Below are 18,346 nucleotides of genomic sequence, written 5' to 3'. Positions count from 1 at the left end.
AATGCATCTAAGGACAGGTATTATGCTAACAATATTGCATGTCATTAAGCAAACCCCTTCCAGGAATATTGATGGTTTTATTGTATCAAAAAAGTGGCTTGTATGTATAATAATTTTTCTTATTTTTCTCATTTTATGATTTATCCATAGCATATCCACATGCATGATGAGAAAAATTGCCCAATTTCCCAAATATAACAGATCTAAGAGGAGGTTCTGGAAGCCTTTTGTGTACATGCATCCATCAGCTTCCAGCTACAGGACACCTCACCCAAGCAAAGCGCGCGCTTTACTAGCATAGACCCTAGTATAGGTAAACCGAGTCAAATAGGATCTCCTGTACGTGCAGCTTGAACTCCCATGTCCCAAGTTCATTGACCCTAGTCTAGACTATCTGCCAAAACATAAAAAATCCATAAGAATTCCTGGATCACTTCCAAGATTTAATCATCTGTTCCATCAACTTTTCCTAGCTGCAACTTTCATTTAAATCATTTGACAAATCTATTTGAGTCATTTCGGTTTTTGCACACACACAAACAAACATATTAAACCAATTATATGCTGATGAAAAGAGAACATCCTTCCTTGGTGGAGGTAAAAATCAATGATTTAATTCATGTCACACAAGTACATGTACCTGTATAGTTTAGACTCTCCTAAATAATTAGTTTACTGAGCTGTGCCACGTATACTGTCAACACACAACACCCAACTATACGACTTGTGTGTTCGTGAAATGAGATAACGTTAGATGCAATTAATAATAAGTAATGTTTATTTTAGTGCAGAGGCACTCTTCGAATCATTTGACTTTGTGTACACAAATTTTGGTCGATTGTCTAATCAACAACCATTACTGAAAATGTGGACATTTTCTCGTTGTCGAAATTTTCGCGCATTTCGCGCAACCAGAAGCTAGCGCGAAAAAATAAAAGCACTCGGATATTTTTGCTTGCCTTGTGTTCCAGTAGTTGATGTAGTCTTTATTACGCAGAATTATAAAAAACACACAAAACTCAATTCTTAACCGGCCTAGAGTGAAAAAGTAGTCACGCGAAAATATCTACTTTTACAGTAGTCGCCAGAAGGAACTTAATTATTTCAACAGCACTCGGAATTAGTATGGCGTCCGAGAAAGATGAGGATGTAAATTTAAGGTAATTCAATTGTTTTACAGTGTAGTTGACTCCTGTGAAAATGTCCTGCCAAGTGGTAATTTAATCATTCATATTCTCATGGTCACATAGCCAAGCTGTCACTTGTGCATGATTCAGTACGTGCTCTGTACAGATCCACACGGTACTCTTGCAATTAAGCACAATTATTTCAACAAATCATTTAAAGCAGAAAATCTATATTTTCATATGGATCAAGATTTTTTTTTTTTGTTGATGGAGCATGTAGACTTAGTGGATCCATATCCAAATCTTTTTATTTAGATTGTCTGTTTATGTTTTTAATTTTTTCTTTTTGATTATATGGGCTATCTTATAGCTATTTCCATGATGTGAATCATGTTCTTCCATCAAAAAAAAAAAAAAAAAAAAAAAATCAGGCTCGATGTAACTGGTACCTTGAAAACTTACTTAAACAGAGAGCAACAAATATACTAATGATTGAAAATTGGGACTGCCAAATTCACCTCATTACAAGCAGTACCTCATTAGTTAGGTAGATGGTTTCCCTGTATCTACACCTTGTTTTTATTATTTTTGTTTTGCTCTGTTTTTGCTTTGTGTTCAGAGAATCAAAACTGTAATTTTCAGTATTCATTCTTTATTACCTCCGCCAAGGGAGGAGGTTATGTTTTCGTTACCGTTGGTTTGTTAGTTAGTTAGTTTGTCCGTGCGCAAAATAACTCAAAAAGTAGTTAACAGATTTGGATGAAACTTACAGGAAAGGTTGAGAACGACACAAGTAACAAACGATTAACTTTTGGTAGTGATCCGAGAATTTTGGGGAAATTTATGAAGAATTTTTGACATTTTGGCAGGTAGGGTCAATGAACTTGGGAGTTCAGGCCTCGCATATTGAGGTTTGCATGCGCGCACTAAAGTGCGTGCTCTAGTTTCTGCTAGGGCGAGGCGCGCCGTGCAGCTGAGGGTTTATGACATAACAAAGGCTTCTAATTGGGAAATCGGGCAACTTTCAGCACACGATGCTATAAGTACGTATGGGTGGAAATCACTGATACATGTATCTCTATGGAAGAACAAGATCAGTGGTGGAAATGAGCTGCATGCTTGGCCGCAGAGGTCTGCGCTTTCAGAGTGCTTCTCTAGTTGTTTTTTAAAGTTACATGAAGCCAATTCTCTTTCCATTTTACGTTGCATTCATTGCCATATAGAGACTTTGATAAGAAGAGCAGGATGGAGGGTAATACAGCAGCACAAACACTGACTGCTGACCAGCTGGGACAGATCCAGACCATTCAGACTCAGGCCGGTCAGCAGGCCGGCCAGCAGGTCCAGCTGCAGCTGCAGGGACAGGGTCAACAGGTAAGATGACCCATCACACCCCCATGGTCATTTCAGACGATTGGGATGGTGCATGTAGAGTTCCATGTAGTGACTTTAGATGTACCATTACCAGTGATAGATAACTCACAAAACGTACACTCGGTAAATGAATTATCTTCGGATCACCATATTTGAAAGCTTACCCGGTATTGAAATTATCTGAAGTTATCTTACCAGTATTAATGTTTTGGTGAGTGTTATAAAATACCCAGTATTATTTTCTGCAGAATGAACAGGCGTAGATTGGAAAAAAAAAGAAGAAAAAATGACAGGATTTGTAAATAATATACTCACTCTTGCTGTCCAGTTGGTCCAAGTCAGTGGTGGCCAGATTCTAGCTGGCGGTCAGCCCATCACTCTCCAGGTGGCTGGCGGTCAAGGAGGGGCAGTCCAGCTACAGCAAGTTGCCCAGGCCCTGCAGGTGGCAGGGTCAGGAGGGGGTCAAGTCCAGCAGGTAGGTGAACTTTGAACCTTCATTTCTTTCTTGTCGTTTATGTAGATGGTGTTGCTTTTGTTGTTTTACCATTTAAGTCAATCCTGCCTTGAGGCAACTTCTTGTAGGAGCTTCAAAATGATACAAATTCTACAGCTGGTGTAATGCTTGTACAGACATTGTATCAAATGGCATACAGTGAACATGGAGCTACCACACAGAGTGTATAATAGCTCCATGCAGTGAAAGCTGCCATCACATGATTTCACTGGGGATTCCCCAAAGTATCTGTCAAGGATAGCGACTGTACAGTACTGGTTGAGGTGGGGATTCATGTTTTGATGATTCCTAAGTGAGATAATTCCTGAGAAACTTCTTATGAAATATGAAAGAGCATGTAATTTTAAGAAGGATTCAATGTTTATTTGATGAAAATTGGTTTTCAAATGCCTGATATATCCAAAAAAGTGATTATAATAAAAGGTGACAGGCCACAACTTTATTAGGATCTCTTTGTTTCACCTTGTTTTTGGATATCTCAGCCACTTCAAAACTGATTTTCATCAAATAAACTTTTGATACCCCTTAGAATTGCATGCTCTTTGCCATCTCATAGAGAGGTTTCTGAATATCTTGCAAAACGTTAAAAGCTAAATCCTCGCCTTGACCAGAACTGTACAGACCCTTTAACCCTGGTCAATCATGACCATGCTACTCTTTCATGTTGATCCTTTTTCTTTTGCATAAATTATGATGCATTTTACATTGTATTTTACCAATAGCTTTCCATTCATGTAGAAATTATCTGTTTGCATAATTGATGTAGCATAATTAGTTTCAGTGGATTAGGATCTTTTTTTTATGCCTCCGCCAACGAAGTGGCCGGAGGCATTATGTTTTTGGGTCGTCCGTACGTCCGTCCGTACGTCTGTACGTCCGTACGTCCATCCGTCCCGTTTTATTTTTGTCGATATCTCAAGAACTGTGTGGTGGTTTTGCATCAAACTTGGTATGAGGGTATATCCTTGGGGGATGATACTTTGTGTGGATTTTAGGGTCACAGGGTCAAAGGTCAAAGGTCACAGGTTATTTTGTGGAAAAAAAAAATTGAAATTTCATGTTTTTCTCCATATCTCGCAAATGGTTCAAGGTATCTTCATGGAACTTAGTATATATGCTTGTACCGATGGGCAGTGATTATCTAGGGAAGTTGGGGGTCATGGGTCAAAGGTCAGGGGTCAAAGGTCAAGGTCAACTCCTCAAAATATAACTACTTTCCTTATATTTATGCAGTGCCTGAAGGATTTTTTTAAAACTTGGTGTATGCATGTATAACCCAATATATATTCTGTGGGAAGTTTCTTGCCAAAAGGTCAAAGGTCAAAAGGTCAAAGGTCAAGTGAAAGTGCTAAATTGCACTTTTTCCTCCATATCTCAAAAATAACTCAAGGTATTGTCATGAAACTTACATATTTATGCATGTTCTACCTTACAGTGATTCTCTTTGGAACTGTGGGGTCAAAGGTCAAAGGCCAGGTTTCGATGATACTATTTTACCATTTGATACTGAAATTATACTTTTTCTCAATACCTTGAAAATTACTCAATGCATAAACTTGTAAAAGGGTCAAAAGTCAAGTGAAAATCATCAGTTCCCCCAAATACCTGCACTCTGACGTTTTAATCATTCATCCAATTGAACCTAGTTCTAGGAAAGTGAACATTCAGCACATTTGTGGCAAACCTGTCATTTTAATATTTTGCCAATTGTGTGAAACTGTCATCACACATTGTCAAGACATTGTACTATAGACCTATTAGGAGAACCATGTATTATGGCGGAGGCATACACCAGTCGCCGTAGCGACATTTCTAGTTTTTCATCATGAATGATGGCATACAGAATCACCTAGAGTTTCGTTGAAATGCAAATTATGCAGAGTGAATTGCTATTTACATGAAAACTCCTTGCTGGAATCATTTGGTAGCTAACCATTGAAAAATGTGCTGTAATCAGCTGTCTGTTTCTCCCTCCCCCCCCCCCCCCCAACATTGGATGCAGATTCAAATTGTACCAACTCAGATCCAAGGAGCAGGACAGCAGGCCCAGGCACAGGTGAGTACAGCTTTGAATGGAATCATTTTTGGCTTCTTCTGTTTCTCCCCATCTCCCTCCCTCATTTTTCTCTTACTCCCCCCCCCCCCCTTCCTCCCCCCCCCCTTTCAACTACAGTCCACCTTGCCTAAGCCAACCTTGCATGAGTCAAATAATTGCCTATAAAGTCGATGATCTTTTTCAAGTCCTTTTCTCTTTATATTTCATTGACTTTTATCCCTCATGAGTCGAATTTTCTCTAAGTCAAAGCTATTTCTTCAGTCAAAGTAGATTCGAATTAAAGGCAAGGTTGACTGTACCTCTATCTCTTTCGAGAATTATCTGCTTCTCTCCATCTCTCCTATCCCTTCCCCCCCCCCCCCCAACATAGTAAAAGCAATATATTATACTTGTGTCAGAAATTTATTTGAATGAAAGGTCTGTTCTGCTCTGTTCTGCAGCAACACATACCCTAGGTAATCACAAATAGGACAACGATCATTGATCATAGTTATGAACATCAGAATGTTAAATTTTGTAATATCCAATTGTATATGTGCTCTTCCAAATTTTTGGTGTGAGTCAGGGATATATATCATGTAAGTATTTCCTTCAACCTGTAAAATTATATCCCTAACAAGACCTACAAAAAATATGTGCTACTTCTTATTAATGTTTTTGTTTTTTTTTTTTGAAAGAGCTCTGAATGATGGCATGTCTGTAGCAATGTCATTGGGAATATGTGTCTTATACATTGAGAGAATTCTGAGAATTTGATATATTGATTACTTGTAGGAAAAAAATACCAGCGAAAACTCCTGTGTATCTCTACACCTCTCCTTGTATACTCCTCATATATAAAGGCTATTACCCCTTTAAGAATTTAAATGCAATAACAGGAAGAGAGTGTTTGACTGAAACAATGTCCCTGTTTGTGGGGATTCCCCTCTTCACCTGTACAGGTCCAAGTGGCCCAGGCACAGAACAGCAATGGTCAGAGTCAGCAACAGCAACAACAACAGCAGCAGTCTCAGCAGCAAGATCAGACACAGCAACAACAACAAGCACAACAGGTATACAGCCTGATTATAGATTTGAATAATATATACTGTCACCTGCTATATATTTTGTGATCAAAAATCCCATAGAGACTAAATAAGGAATTTACTTGATCCGTTTTCACAAGCAAAGTTAGCAATCTCTCATCATGGAGATGGTATACATTGCATTCCAAGCAAATATATTGATGTGTTGGCAATTCAATGTATATCAATCCCTGTGCAAATATTGCGAAAATTAAACCACCGCAAATGCGTGAGATAATACAGTATGCAGCTACAGAATTTAGATCTTTCTAATCTGGATGTGCTGATGTAACTTTTCTCTCATTCATTTATCTCACTGTCATTGATTTGATTCAGTGCAATCCGCTCCATCATGATTGTAGAATAACATTCAAGATTTATTTTGTCTGTGTGTATTGTAGAGTGGGTATGAAATATTGTATGTTGCTTGACCATGTGTCCCTCTTCACTAAATCCCCCCTCCAGATTCAAATAGTTCAGCCCCAGCAGGTTCAGTCCACCAATCAGCAAGGGTCTCAGCCAGTGCAGCAGATCATCATACAGCAGCCACAGGGGGCACAGGGTCAGCAGATTCAGGTAACAGTTTAAATACCAGAGACACAGTGACAGTGATTTGAGGTTTCCAATTCATCCATTGTTCAGAAAGTGTAAGCCAGCATCACAATTTTGGTCCGTGTGGATTTTTAGCTCATGTGACACCTCACAAAGATTTGGTAAGATTTTTTTTTTCCATCAAACACATCAAAGGGTAAAAGCATTGCATTCCAAGCATGTGATGTATTTTAGCCCCTTGCATACAGGGTCATGATTTGATATATGCTTTAAGTCTGTTGGAAACAATTTTAGCATTTATGCTGATATGCACAATAATTCCCAATATTGTTGTTTTGGGTTGTTGTTGTTGTTTGTTTTTTCAAACAGGATGCATGACACCAAGCATGACTTGTAAATATTTGATTTTAAAAAAAGAAGAAAAACAAGATGGAAAAGAAATGTAATACAGGTTGAGTTGCAAAAGATATTCTGTTATAGATAACTGTGCGGAGGAAACAAGTCCATGAGGAATATGAATTGATATAAGTCATTAGATCTACTAATTTAAGGAAAAATCGACTCGGAATATTAGTTTGGGTGAATAGAAAACTCGGGAACAGGACAGTGAAAGTTTGAGGGAATTCTGATTAAAAAAAAAAATAAAGTTATGAATTTTTGAAGTGTTGATTGATCAAACACTAAGTCACAAATTCAAATGATCCTAACTTTCTCAATATTCATCAGAATTTACTCATACTTTCACCACACTGTTCCTTTAATTTTTCTGTTTCTATTCACTCAAACTAATTTTTAGGGTGGATTTCCTCTTTATGAATGTGCCTGCATTTGCACAGCCATGTATGACTGGAGGTGAGAGACACAAAAATTTGCCAAACTGTAATGAATCTTCCAATCAAAGTCATGTCTGCATTTTCCATATACAGTTACAGCAGCTGATAACTGCAGACGGTCAAACCATATACTATCAACCAGTCGTGGCCAACGACAACACGGTCACCTTGCAGTCTGCTGGACAACTTCAGAGTATGTAGACAAATCCCAGCCTAATCCTAATCCTAATTCAAGGGAGTTCTCATCTCTTGTAACTAAAACCTTTCTTTTTTTCTTCTTTGAAGAAGAAATATACAGTGTACTCCCGTTATAACGAAGTCCTCGGTCTGGCGGTTTTTTTTTTCATTATATCAAAATTTCGTTGTAACCAAACAGATAATAAAAATACATAGAGTGGATAATCTTGCGGCCTGAATTTCTACTTCACTGTAACCGGAGTTTCGTTATAACCGTGTTCGTTATAACGGGAGTGCACTGTATGTGATGTCTTTCGGAAGAGACAATAAGTGTGTGCAGTTATTACATGACTTCCTCCAGTGCCTGAAACAGGAAACACATGCCATTGATCAAATGTAATATGATGAGCAACTAGTACTTGACATAAATAACTTTTTATTGTTGTGGAGGTGTTCAGAATTGAAGGCACATGAGCCCTGACTTATCACAGTGTCGTAGTTCTATTTTCGTTCTCTGCTCCATGTGCTTAAATTTAGAGGCAGCTTTGCTCATGTTTTGTTAGACTGTGATGTTGTGCTCTTTGTTTCTGGTGAATCAAAACTTGTGACAATGTCATTTCAAGTACAGCCCCTCCCCCCCCCCCCAAAAAAAAAAAAAAAAAAAACTAAAGCAAAACAAAAAACAAAAACACAAAACAAAAACACAAAACAAAACGTAAATGTAACTTTACCAATAAGGTAAACATAAATGCAGTATTAAAGGTCACTATGTGTATGATTTTATCAGGATTTAGGATATTGAATTGTATCATGCTCAAAACCTGGTAATGAGACCACTTGTCTTTTCCTTCCTGTGTGGTGTTCAGGGACAATTCAATCACCTCTCACCCACTTACTATTTTTAATTACAATAGCTAGTCTCTCCACAGACCTTATTTTTTTTTATTATTGTATTGGTTGTAGATTGTGGAAATGGCATGCATTATAGAAACCAGGGCCCCGTCTTATAAAGACTTGTGATTGATTCAAATCAGTCACAACTTTACGATTGAATGCAAATCCATCTTATAAAAAAGTTATGTTTTGAAATTAAGACGGAGAACTGCAATCAATCAATCACAGGTTGCGACTGATTGCAGCTTTCAAGAGATTTGTGATTGATTGATTTCTATCACAAGTTTTTATAAGACAGGGCCCTGGTTTACAATTAGAACCCTCCTTAAAGTGCAGAAATTTGAGGGCTACATTATCATTGTAGTGTGAAATCTGTTTTCCCTCACAGAGGTAGCACTTAAATATCTGCCATATTACCGACAAACCTTGTCTTTTCTCCTTCACCCTGTGCTTGCTGAAGCCTGTGGCACACGCTTAACTCTAGTTTGCGGTTTGGATCGATCCTGAACTCCCGTTTTCTCTTTCGCCTCTTCTTTCAATAGCCACAGGTGCCGGGGACGCTAACACTGTAATGCTGCAGACAAATCAACCTCAAGGTGTGTGGGTGTGGGTGTGTGAAACATAAAAGAGATGTAAAAGAGATGTTTTCCCAAACATATTGTATGTGGATTCATTTGTTTTATGATATCAGAAGAGCATTTAAAGGGAAGATAAACCCCAAGAGCAATGTGGATTGAGTGAAAGCAGCAACATTAGTAGAACACATCAGTGAAAGTTTGAAGAAAATCGGGCAATCGATGCAAAAGTTATGAATTTTTAAAGTTTTGATGTTGGAAACGCTGGATGAGGAGACTACTAGAGGTTATGACGTATGAGTGGACAACAATACCAAGAAAATATAAAGAAAATACTACAAAAATCCATTTTTCATGAAAATTACAAATTCCATCAACTTCATATTGACATATGTTAAGGGTAACAATTATTCCCCCTGCTTTCTGAAAGTGGTTGGTCCATTGCTCTTTCATAATTCTAGAAAAGTGAATTTTTGTTGAATTTCCTTTATATTTTCTTTGTATTGTTGTCCACTCATACGTCATATCCTCTAGTAGTCTCCTCGTCCAGCGGTTCCAACACCAAAACTTTAAAAATTCATAACTTTTGCATCGATTGTCCGATTTTCCTCAAACTTTCACTGATGTGTTCTGCTAATGTTGCTGCTTTCACTCAATCCACATTGCTCTTTGGGTTTACCTTCCCTTTAAAGAGTACCAGAGTTTGATGTCATAGGCATTCATGGGCATGGAAACTTGTTCTAAACAACCTCGCATAGCCTAAATATCAGTGAACACAATGGTTGCTAACCGAGCTCGTACCCGATTCAGACCCACCGTCTGAAGCCTTGTGCGAGGGTAACTTGCCTGGAACCAACACTATGCTGTAACAAAAGACTGTGACAGCATTATATCGGTACTCTGTTATGGGAGGAGAATAGCATTTAGCTTTGCACATCAATATCTCAGTGACAAGGAGATGTATACTTTTCATTACAAGATTACTTTTCATTACAAGATTAGAATTTGTTAAATTCTTATTTTGTTTTCTTCCTACCTGTATACTACTGTGGCATTACTAATTGTTATAGAGTTCTCGTGTAGTGAGAGCTGCAAACAGAATTAGTGAAAACTTTTGAAACATCACAACTGTTAATGGATTTTTTGATTTCCCATTAACGTTCACTGAATGTTTCACCTAATCTTTCTGCAGTTGCTGAATCCATTATTGCCCATGTGCTCTTAATGCTACTAACAGAAAGTGTAGAAGTTTTTATTTTGTTGTTACTTGTAGAGAGAGTTGTTAGGTCATTTGTTTTAAGTGTGTCACTCAAGCGGAGTTAGTTCCAGGCTATCCTTTTCTCTTTTTTTTTTCAAATGCTCTTTCTTCTTCTTTTTTTCCAAATTTAACTTGATTTTACTTTGATTTCAGACTATTATAGGGTGCGTTCAAGCACTCAAATTGAACCAAAGTGAACCATACCAAATTGTGCCAGACTTGAAGCATTTGAGCGGTCAGTTGAGAAAGCGTACCTCATGGGTTATTTGTAGAGGGGATCACACATTTTGTAGCGACAGGGTCATTCACCTTGCGCATATGAATGACTTACAGATATCCCAAACAAAGAGAATGAACTCTTTGCATTATGATGTATGTGCATGTTACGCACATTCTTCACATGCGAACGCTTGGTACGCATTTGGGACCCTTTTGGAGCACATCGTGATGTGGTCCACCCTTGGCTCGGCTCGGTTCGGTATGGTACACTTCAGGAGTGTTCAAGTGCTCCTCTGGCACAGGCTTGGTATGGTCCAGTTCGCTTTAGGAGAGCACTTGAAGGCACTCATATAGAGTTAAAAAAAAATAAAGATAAGTAAGGCCTTAAGGTTCCCAGAAGAATTGCCCCATCCAATATGTGGGTTTCACTTGTTTTCAGCCAGCTAAACTGCTGTTTTATGGAACATGTGTATGTCTTGTGATGGCATGTTTGGGGGGAGGACGTATGCGAATCACATGAATCGGAACAAATTTTAAGTAGAGTATATTCTGCATTGTTCTGCACACACAAGCAAGCAAATAAAAAATCACATAAATGCTACTGCATATTGGATGTCATCCCAGGATAATGAACAACAAATAAGAAGTTGAACCAGAGAAAAGGGGTTGGCATATCAAGTACCTTATGTTACATTTTCATTTATCATGCTTCTATCTAAATGTGCAAAACTTGCAGGTTATGAATGTGGATGTAATAATCCTAGTCCTATTCAGCACAAGGCCTGCAGGACTTTCCAATAATTCATTTTTTTTTTATGTATTTTCTGGCATTCATTTTGTTAGCGGCATCAAGTAATCCCGCTGCGGGGACGCAGATTCTCCAGGTACCCTCGAATGGAACAGAGAACAGCATCGTCATGGTGAGTGGACACAAACTTTGCCTCTCATTCAATCAATCAATCATTCAATCAGTCAGTCACTTAATCAATCAATCCAATCCAATCAGTCAGTCAGTCAGTTAATCAATCAATCAGTCAATCAATTCATTTTTCTCAAATATTTGGATACAGATAGAACTTATCCTCTGATGAAGACTCACAAAAACTTGTTACTCTTGTCTTCTTGTATACGAAGAAGAGTTCTAAAGAAAATACATTTCCCCCTGAAAAAAAGACATGAATATTGGTGATTTTTTTTTTTGTACATACCAAATGGAAAGCTGCTCAACACCTAAGATCACACAGTTGCTAATGTGTCTCACTCTGTTAACTTTTTGCAATTTATAAATGATTGATCTGTGCATTTTTTATTTCCAAATTTTCACTATCTACTTCTCTGATGCTATTGGTTTGTTTGTTTTTTTATAGAAAGAGACATAATTGTCAGGATGGATTTTTCCTTTATCTCATTCGCTTCTCAGATGGTTCCAGGATCCGGTGGTGTGCCTACCATGCAGCGCATCCCTCTGCCCGGCGCCGAGCTCCTGGAGGAGGAACCGCTGTACGTCAACGCCAAGCAGTACCACCGCATCCTCAAGAGGAGGCAGGCCAGGGCCAAGCTGGAAGCTGAGGGGCGCATCCCCAAAGAGAGGAGGGTGAGAAGATACTTCAATGATACAGAATATCAAGGGGAAGGGGTCATTGGGTCCGAGGTCATAAGCCCACCACAGTATTATGTGAACCATCCTCAAGAGGAGGCAGGCTAGAGCCAAGCTGGAGGCCAAAGAGCGCATCCCAGAGGAGAGGAGGGTGCGATAAAACCGCAATGGCACAAAATATTTAGGCTAAGGGGTCATTGGTCAGAGGTCAATGCCACAATGATATGGAATATTTAGGCTAAGGGGTCATTAGGTCAGAAGTTATGAGACGACCACATTATTGAATATATGAAGTATCCTCAAGAGGAGGCAGGCGAGGGCCAAGCTGGAGGCTGAAGGACACATCCCAAAGGAGAGGAGGGTGAGATTACACCCAGTGACACAAAATATTTAGGCTAAGGGGTCTTTGGGTCAGAGGTCATAAGACGACCACAGACATGCCAGGGCTAAGCTGGAGACCGAGGGGCGCATCCCAAGGAGAGAAGGGAGAGACAACACTTAAATGACATGGAATACATAATGTATACAGGCTAAGGGATCATTGGGTCATAGGTCAACACTGCAATGATATGGAATATCTAGGCTAAGGGGTCATTAGGTCAGAGGTTATGAGACCACCACAGTATCATATGAAGTATCCTCAAGAGGAAGCAAGCCAGGGCCAAGCTGGAGGCTGAAGGGCACATCCCAAAGGAGAGGAGGGTGAGAAAGCACTGCAATGACAAAGACTATTTAGGGGGAGGGGTCATTGGGTTAGAGGTCATAAGATTACCGCAATATTCATGTGAAATGCTTGGAAGAAGTGGTTTTGGGTCAAGGCCATTGGAAATTTTTGTCAGTCTGCATGATAAAGAGAAACTGTTGGGCTTAGCATGGATTTCATCATCAGGAAAATGAGGGATAGACCACCGGAATATGACAGCTACACGAGTAGGGATCAAAGGTCAAAGGTCATGAGCACTTGTGGGAGACCTAACTGATATGATGAATATCGTAGGTTTCATATAAGACCCACAATTGCTTTTATTTTTTTTTCAAAGAGAAAAAAAAGAAATTGCCCAATTTTGGCTCTACAAAATACTCAAGATATCCCATGATGTAGCTATTGAGCCATTTATAGCATTTGGTCTATTAAAAGATTTAAAACACACAAAAAATTAAAAAAACACCACTACTGCTACTTTGTACCACAGTATACAGAAGTATTTAGAAGTACATGGTTATCCTCATTAGTAAAGTAGATAGACTGATGCACAAATTACTGACTGACTGAAGGATTGATAGGTACATAGTAAATGCAGTAGATGGGTTACTTGATGGAATGATGAATACGTTACTGGATGAATGAATACATGAATGAAAATAAATAGATAAGAAAAATACAGAAGTAAAGACATGTAGCACTGAATCAGTCAATACCAGATTATGTGATTTATGTGTACCCTATGCTATGATTTGTTTAATATGTTTGATATTTTTGAAGAATGTATGATACCTTTCAACCTCATTCTCATTATTATTTGATTGCTATAGATAGATGAATGAGTGGTGGGATCAATAGGTTGATAAATCAAAGAAGGAAAGAAAGAAGTCTGTCAAATCATAAATAATGGTGTAGATATTTAGTTTGCATACTGTAAAACGAGGAATGTTCGTGTGCATTTTGATTTTGTGAATTTCACGAGAGCCAAGATTCGCGAAATTAAAATGCATGTGAAAGTTTTTGTCTACACTATACGCATTGAATGTTAGAGTCAACTCGCGAAAATGTCATGCCACGAAAAAGGCCGTCGGCTCCAATTCACGAAAATTTCATGCTGCGAAAAGATTGTGTTTTACAGTAGTTATCATCGTGAGTGAAGAAATGAACAGATGAACAAATAGGAATATAAATACCAGAGTTAATGAAAAAAACAAATACATGTAAATAACACACACCATCTTTTCCTACCCAACAGAAATACCTGCACGAGTCTCGCCATGCCCATGCCATGAAGAGGATACGGGGCGAGGGCGGTCGATTCAACTCAGGTTCGAGCGGCAGTGACAACAGCTTCACGCACTCTCCATCAGCCATGAAGAGCTCCCCCACTAGCCAGCATGTGACGCTGCCGACCATGGTGCCAATACCTCAGGCCATCACCCTCGCCCCTGCCCCGGGATCAGACGGCACGGTCAGTAGTCGGAGAAGGGTTTGTTTGTTTGTTTTTTCTGTTGTTGTGATGAAGCTGTTGGCATTGGCAGTTACACTGATGTTGATCATTATGATGATGAGCAGAAAAGTGTGGGTATGGCTCTTTTTTTTCTTTTTGGGGGCTTGTTAGCTGATGAAACCCAGAAGTGGCACCAGGAAATTGCAATGAAGGTCATTTTTTCTTTCTTTCTTTCTTTGCATGTCAGCTTATGACACCCTGAAATGAAACTAGAAATATAACACCCCCCCCCCCCCCATTCTTAGAAATGCAGCACTGGCCCTGATGGTGATGGTAGTGGGGTTAGTGGTGATGATGATGGTGATGATGAATGTGGTGATGGTGATGTTGAATATGATGATGATGATGATGATTACAAAGAGAAGACAGATGATAAGACTCATCATCAGTGTCTTCCACATCATCATAATTCTTAATATGACAGCAATGAATGTTGGTTAAATTTCAGCATTTTCCAGCATGTTACAGTGCTGAACATGCTTTGAAGTACACTGTTCACTGCACTGAAATCAAATGCTGGTAGTAGAATTTGTTTATTCATCACAGATTTCCCAACACATCGTAGCACTCAAAATGCTTTATGACATATTACTCCCCATGTCACCCAAAAATTGCTATACAGTCACAGAGTATATTGTCTATGGAAGTGGTAGGATTTGGTTATGATCGTGTTTGACATGGAGAGGGGTATAATTGCAGAATTGCTGAAAAGAATCGTACCTGGTAGTTATGATGTTTGGAGTATTAACCATTACATGGAGTGGAGTTTTAACCGCTAACACAATCATATAAGTGACGGTGACACCTTAGTATTGTGCGCTTAGAAACGTCAGTATGAAGCGTCATATAAATGCAATTATTATTATTTTTATTATTATTATTATTATTGTTATTATTATTATTATCATTATTATTATAGTATTGCCATTTCTCATTTTCTTTTGCCGTAAAGATAACTCCGGAAGGTCTGATAAACCTCAGCATGCTGACCTCCAACAGCGCTGCCACCACCGCCCAGGTCCTGATCAGTCAGGGCAACACCATCACGACGATACCCACCAGCAGCGTGCAGGGCGTCTCGCAATAGTTGCCGCTAGCTGATGGGCAGAGGAAAGAAGGAGACCGAACGGACGGTCTCCCCTTGTGCCCACGAACATTTCACGGAGCACGGAAAAAGGACCCAGATGATGTATTTTGTGAATGGACAACACTATGGTACCTATATTGACGTTGCTGTTTGATGCTCAGCAGAGAGATTTATGTGCACTATTTCTGACCTTTGTTCCTGGTATCCTCATGTCGTCACTGAGTGAAAGTAGGCCTGCAAGATTCTGGGCGTGAACTTTGCCCCGGGAGAGACATTGCATTCGACACGTGAACTCGGCCAGGTGAAGTGGGTATGGATTGAAGTGGTGATATGACCTGCAACAGGCTCCTGTGTTTAACACATGGCGGGAGGGGTCATGTGACATCGCGTTCAAAAAGTGAGGGCGCCACCCACAGTTTTCGTGTGACGGGGGATCGTCAGTAGTGGACATTTGACGACGTGTGAGCTAAGGGGTGATGTCTCAGTGGGCAGCACACATTTATACGTTAAACCTGGCCGGTATGTGGATCACCCAACACAGACAGGCTACGAAAGGATGGCCTACTACTTGTTTGTGGTCAGATGGCTGTATGGGATAGGTTACCTCTTGTAGCCTTCTCATGTGAAGTGATCCCAGCAGTACAATTTCCAACAAGAGATTGGTAAGGATCCAGTTGCCGAGTAAGTCTGAGGACGACTGCCGCAGACAAGAGACTCCCTGCCATTTATGGTTGTGATCATCTCTCTGTGATACATTCCACCATGCCTCCTGAGTGCCATTTGGAGGCCAGCCGCGGTTACTACTGTATCTTTCAAACACTGGAAACACTTTGTGTGATTCAGTGTGGATACCCTTTGCTCAGAGTGCCACCGTTATGCATGCATCTCACGTTTTCCCTTCTTTTTTGTGCATTGTCACAACCTGGATATTGGAATTATGTGTTTCGCATCAAATGACACGTAGCAGCTAGTGACAGATGGATTAGTATTAAAATTCAATCAGGCCTCAGCTGGGGAAGGTTTCAATAGATTGCAGCATGAAAAATGTGGAATATTGTGCACAGAATGAACTGAAATGTCATCAACTTTATGTATTGCTCTCACAGCATAGTGAACATGAACACAAAAGCATTTATTGCGTGTGCTTTCTTGCTCTGACCCTATTTGTTTGTGTACTCAAAGTCGACCTCAAGACTGTTTTTTCATCGTTGTACATTTTAGTTTTGTTTAGTCGTAGTCTCTGGCTTTGAATATGAAATAGGGCAAATAACGGAAATGTATATCACACAAATATAAAGCTGTTCTGAAGGCAATCTGCTGTACACAGCAACAAGTGTGTGAAAGAAAGAGACTTGTTGGAACTCAGATGAGTGTCGGATAAAATACAACAGACCATGTGTCATCCAAGAGCTAGCATCGTTTCCACCAATAGGGGGAACCTCACTGCACACCATGACCAATGGGTCATTCACGGATTGGTGTTCATTACTTTCTGTGGCTTTCTGATATCAAATCCATTTTTCACTTTTCACTCATATATCAAGCATTATGGGCTTTCCTTCTGCGGGCGTAACACAGAGTTACTACAGTGGAACCTCGTTATAACGAGGGTGGATCTCGCGAGATACCTGATATGATGTCATTTTGCAGGTCCCATTCCTGTTATTATCTTTCCTTTTTGTTAATCCCTGATATACCAAGATACCCAAGAAATGAAGAATTTACAGTGGCTCCGATCAGCTTATTATAACGAGGTTCCCCTGTTCACATGCCTCTTTTTTTATTGTTTCTTGAATACAGTCAACCTTGCTTACGTCAACATTGCATAAGCCGAATAGTCGGCAAAGTTCAAGGTCTTTTAGGTCCTTCACTTTACATTCTATTGATTTTAATCCCTCATAAGTGGAATTTTCTCTGAACTCGAATCTATTTCTTCAGTCTAAATGGATTCGATTTGGGCAAGGTTGACTGTATTTGAAGTGATTCAGGTTACAATGCTTCACAGAAATACCTTTGCGCTGTACAGTACACCATTCCACAAAACGTTTTTCTTGCAATGACGAGCAGCATTGATGATGGTATAAAAAGGAACAAGTTATTGGATATACATGTATATGTATGTTTTTGTGTTATTTATATCTGTATATTATTTGGAATTTGTCATATCTCCGTTTGAAATGTGATTGTCTATAAAGGTCTGGAGACTCTTCTGTTGGTTCCATTTGCACCGAACAGGGGTTATAGTAAAGTAGATTCTTTGGGAGAACACTGGTTGCATCAAAATCTTGGATAAAAGAGAGTAGAATTAGTCCTGATGTTCAAAATTGCTTTATATTTTATTGTGTATGCCACAATGACATAACGTAATATTGATATGTCAAACACATTTCTTTGTCTCACTGTGTGTGTTGTTATGAGAGTCTACTGTATTAGGAAGTCATGATTACAGGATATCATATCCATTTTTTCTTTCTTAAACAATCTTCAAAGAACTGGCAATAAAACTAAATTGCAGTTGTGGCAAAAACAGCTGAAATACCATACTGGTTGCCAGAGAATTGTTGCCATTATAGGAGCCTTTAGTGTAGTTGCTGCACAAGGGACCATGGATTTCATTTCTGTTTTAAACAGTATGATCTTGTGCGATCTCTGTGTGAACAAAAGTGTGTACTCTTACATTAAAGCACTGAAATAATTTGTACAAATCAATTCTTCAATCCCTGCTCTCGAGAATTTTTTTTTTTTCCTCACCTTGATCAAAAAGGAACTTTCCTCAGAACATTTGATGCTATGTTGCATACTTCTT

General features: G+C 39.2%; 1 protein-coding gene across 1 annotated transcript; it reads left to right on the top strand.

Moving 5' to 3' along the window:
* Positions 1 to 2,372: 2,372 nt before the first annotated feature.
* On the top strand, positions 2,373 to 15,878 carry LOC140236133 (uncharacterized). The gene is made up of 11 exons (XM_072316105.1): positions 2,373 to 2,501; positions 2,830 to 2,976; positions 5,018 to 5,071; positions 6,013 to 6,123; positions 6,601 to 6,711; positions 7,614 to 7,713; positions 9,134 to 9,187; positions 11,487 to 11,563; positions 12,064 to 12,237; positions 14,199 to 14,414; positions 15,406 to 15,878. The coding sequence occupies exons 1-11, from the start codon at positions 2,373 to 2,375 to the stop codon at positions 15,538 to 15,540; spliced, it is 1,308 nt and encodes a 435-aa protein (XP_072172206.1). The 3' UTR covers positions 15,541 to 15,878.
* Positions 15,879 to 18,346: the final 2,468 nt, after the last annotated feature.

Source organism: Diadema setosum, chromosome 12 (genome assembly GCF_964275005.1).
Source record: "Diadema setosum chromosome 12, eeDiaSeto1, whole genome shotgun sequence".
Classification (NCBI taxonomy): domain Eukaryota; kingdom Metazoa; phylum Echinodermata; class Echinoidea; order Diadematoida; family Diadematidae; genus Diadema; species Diadema setosum.
The sequence above is the reverse complement of the archived record's forward strand: the minus strand, read 5'-3'. Positions and strand labels throughout refer to the sequence as shown.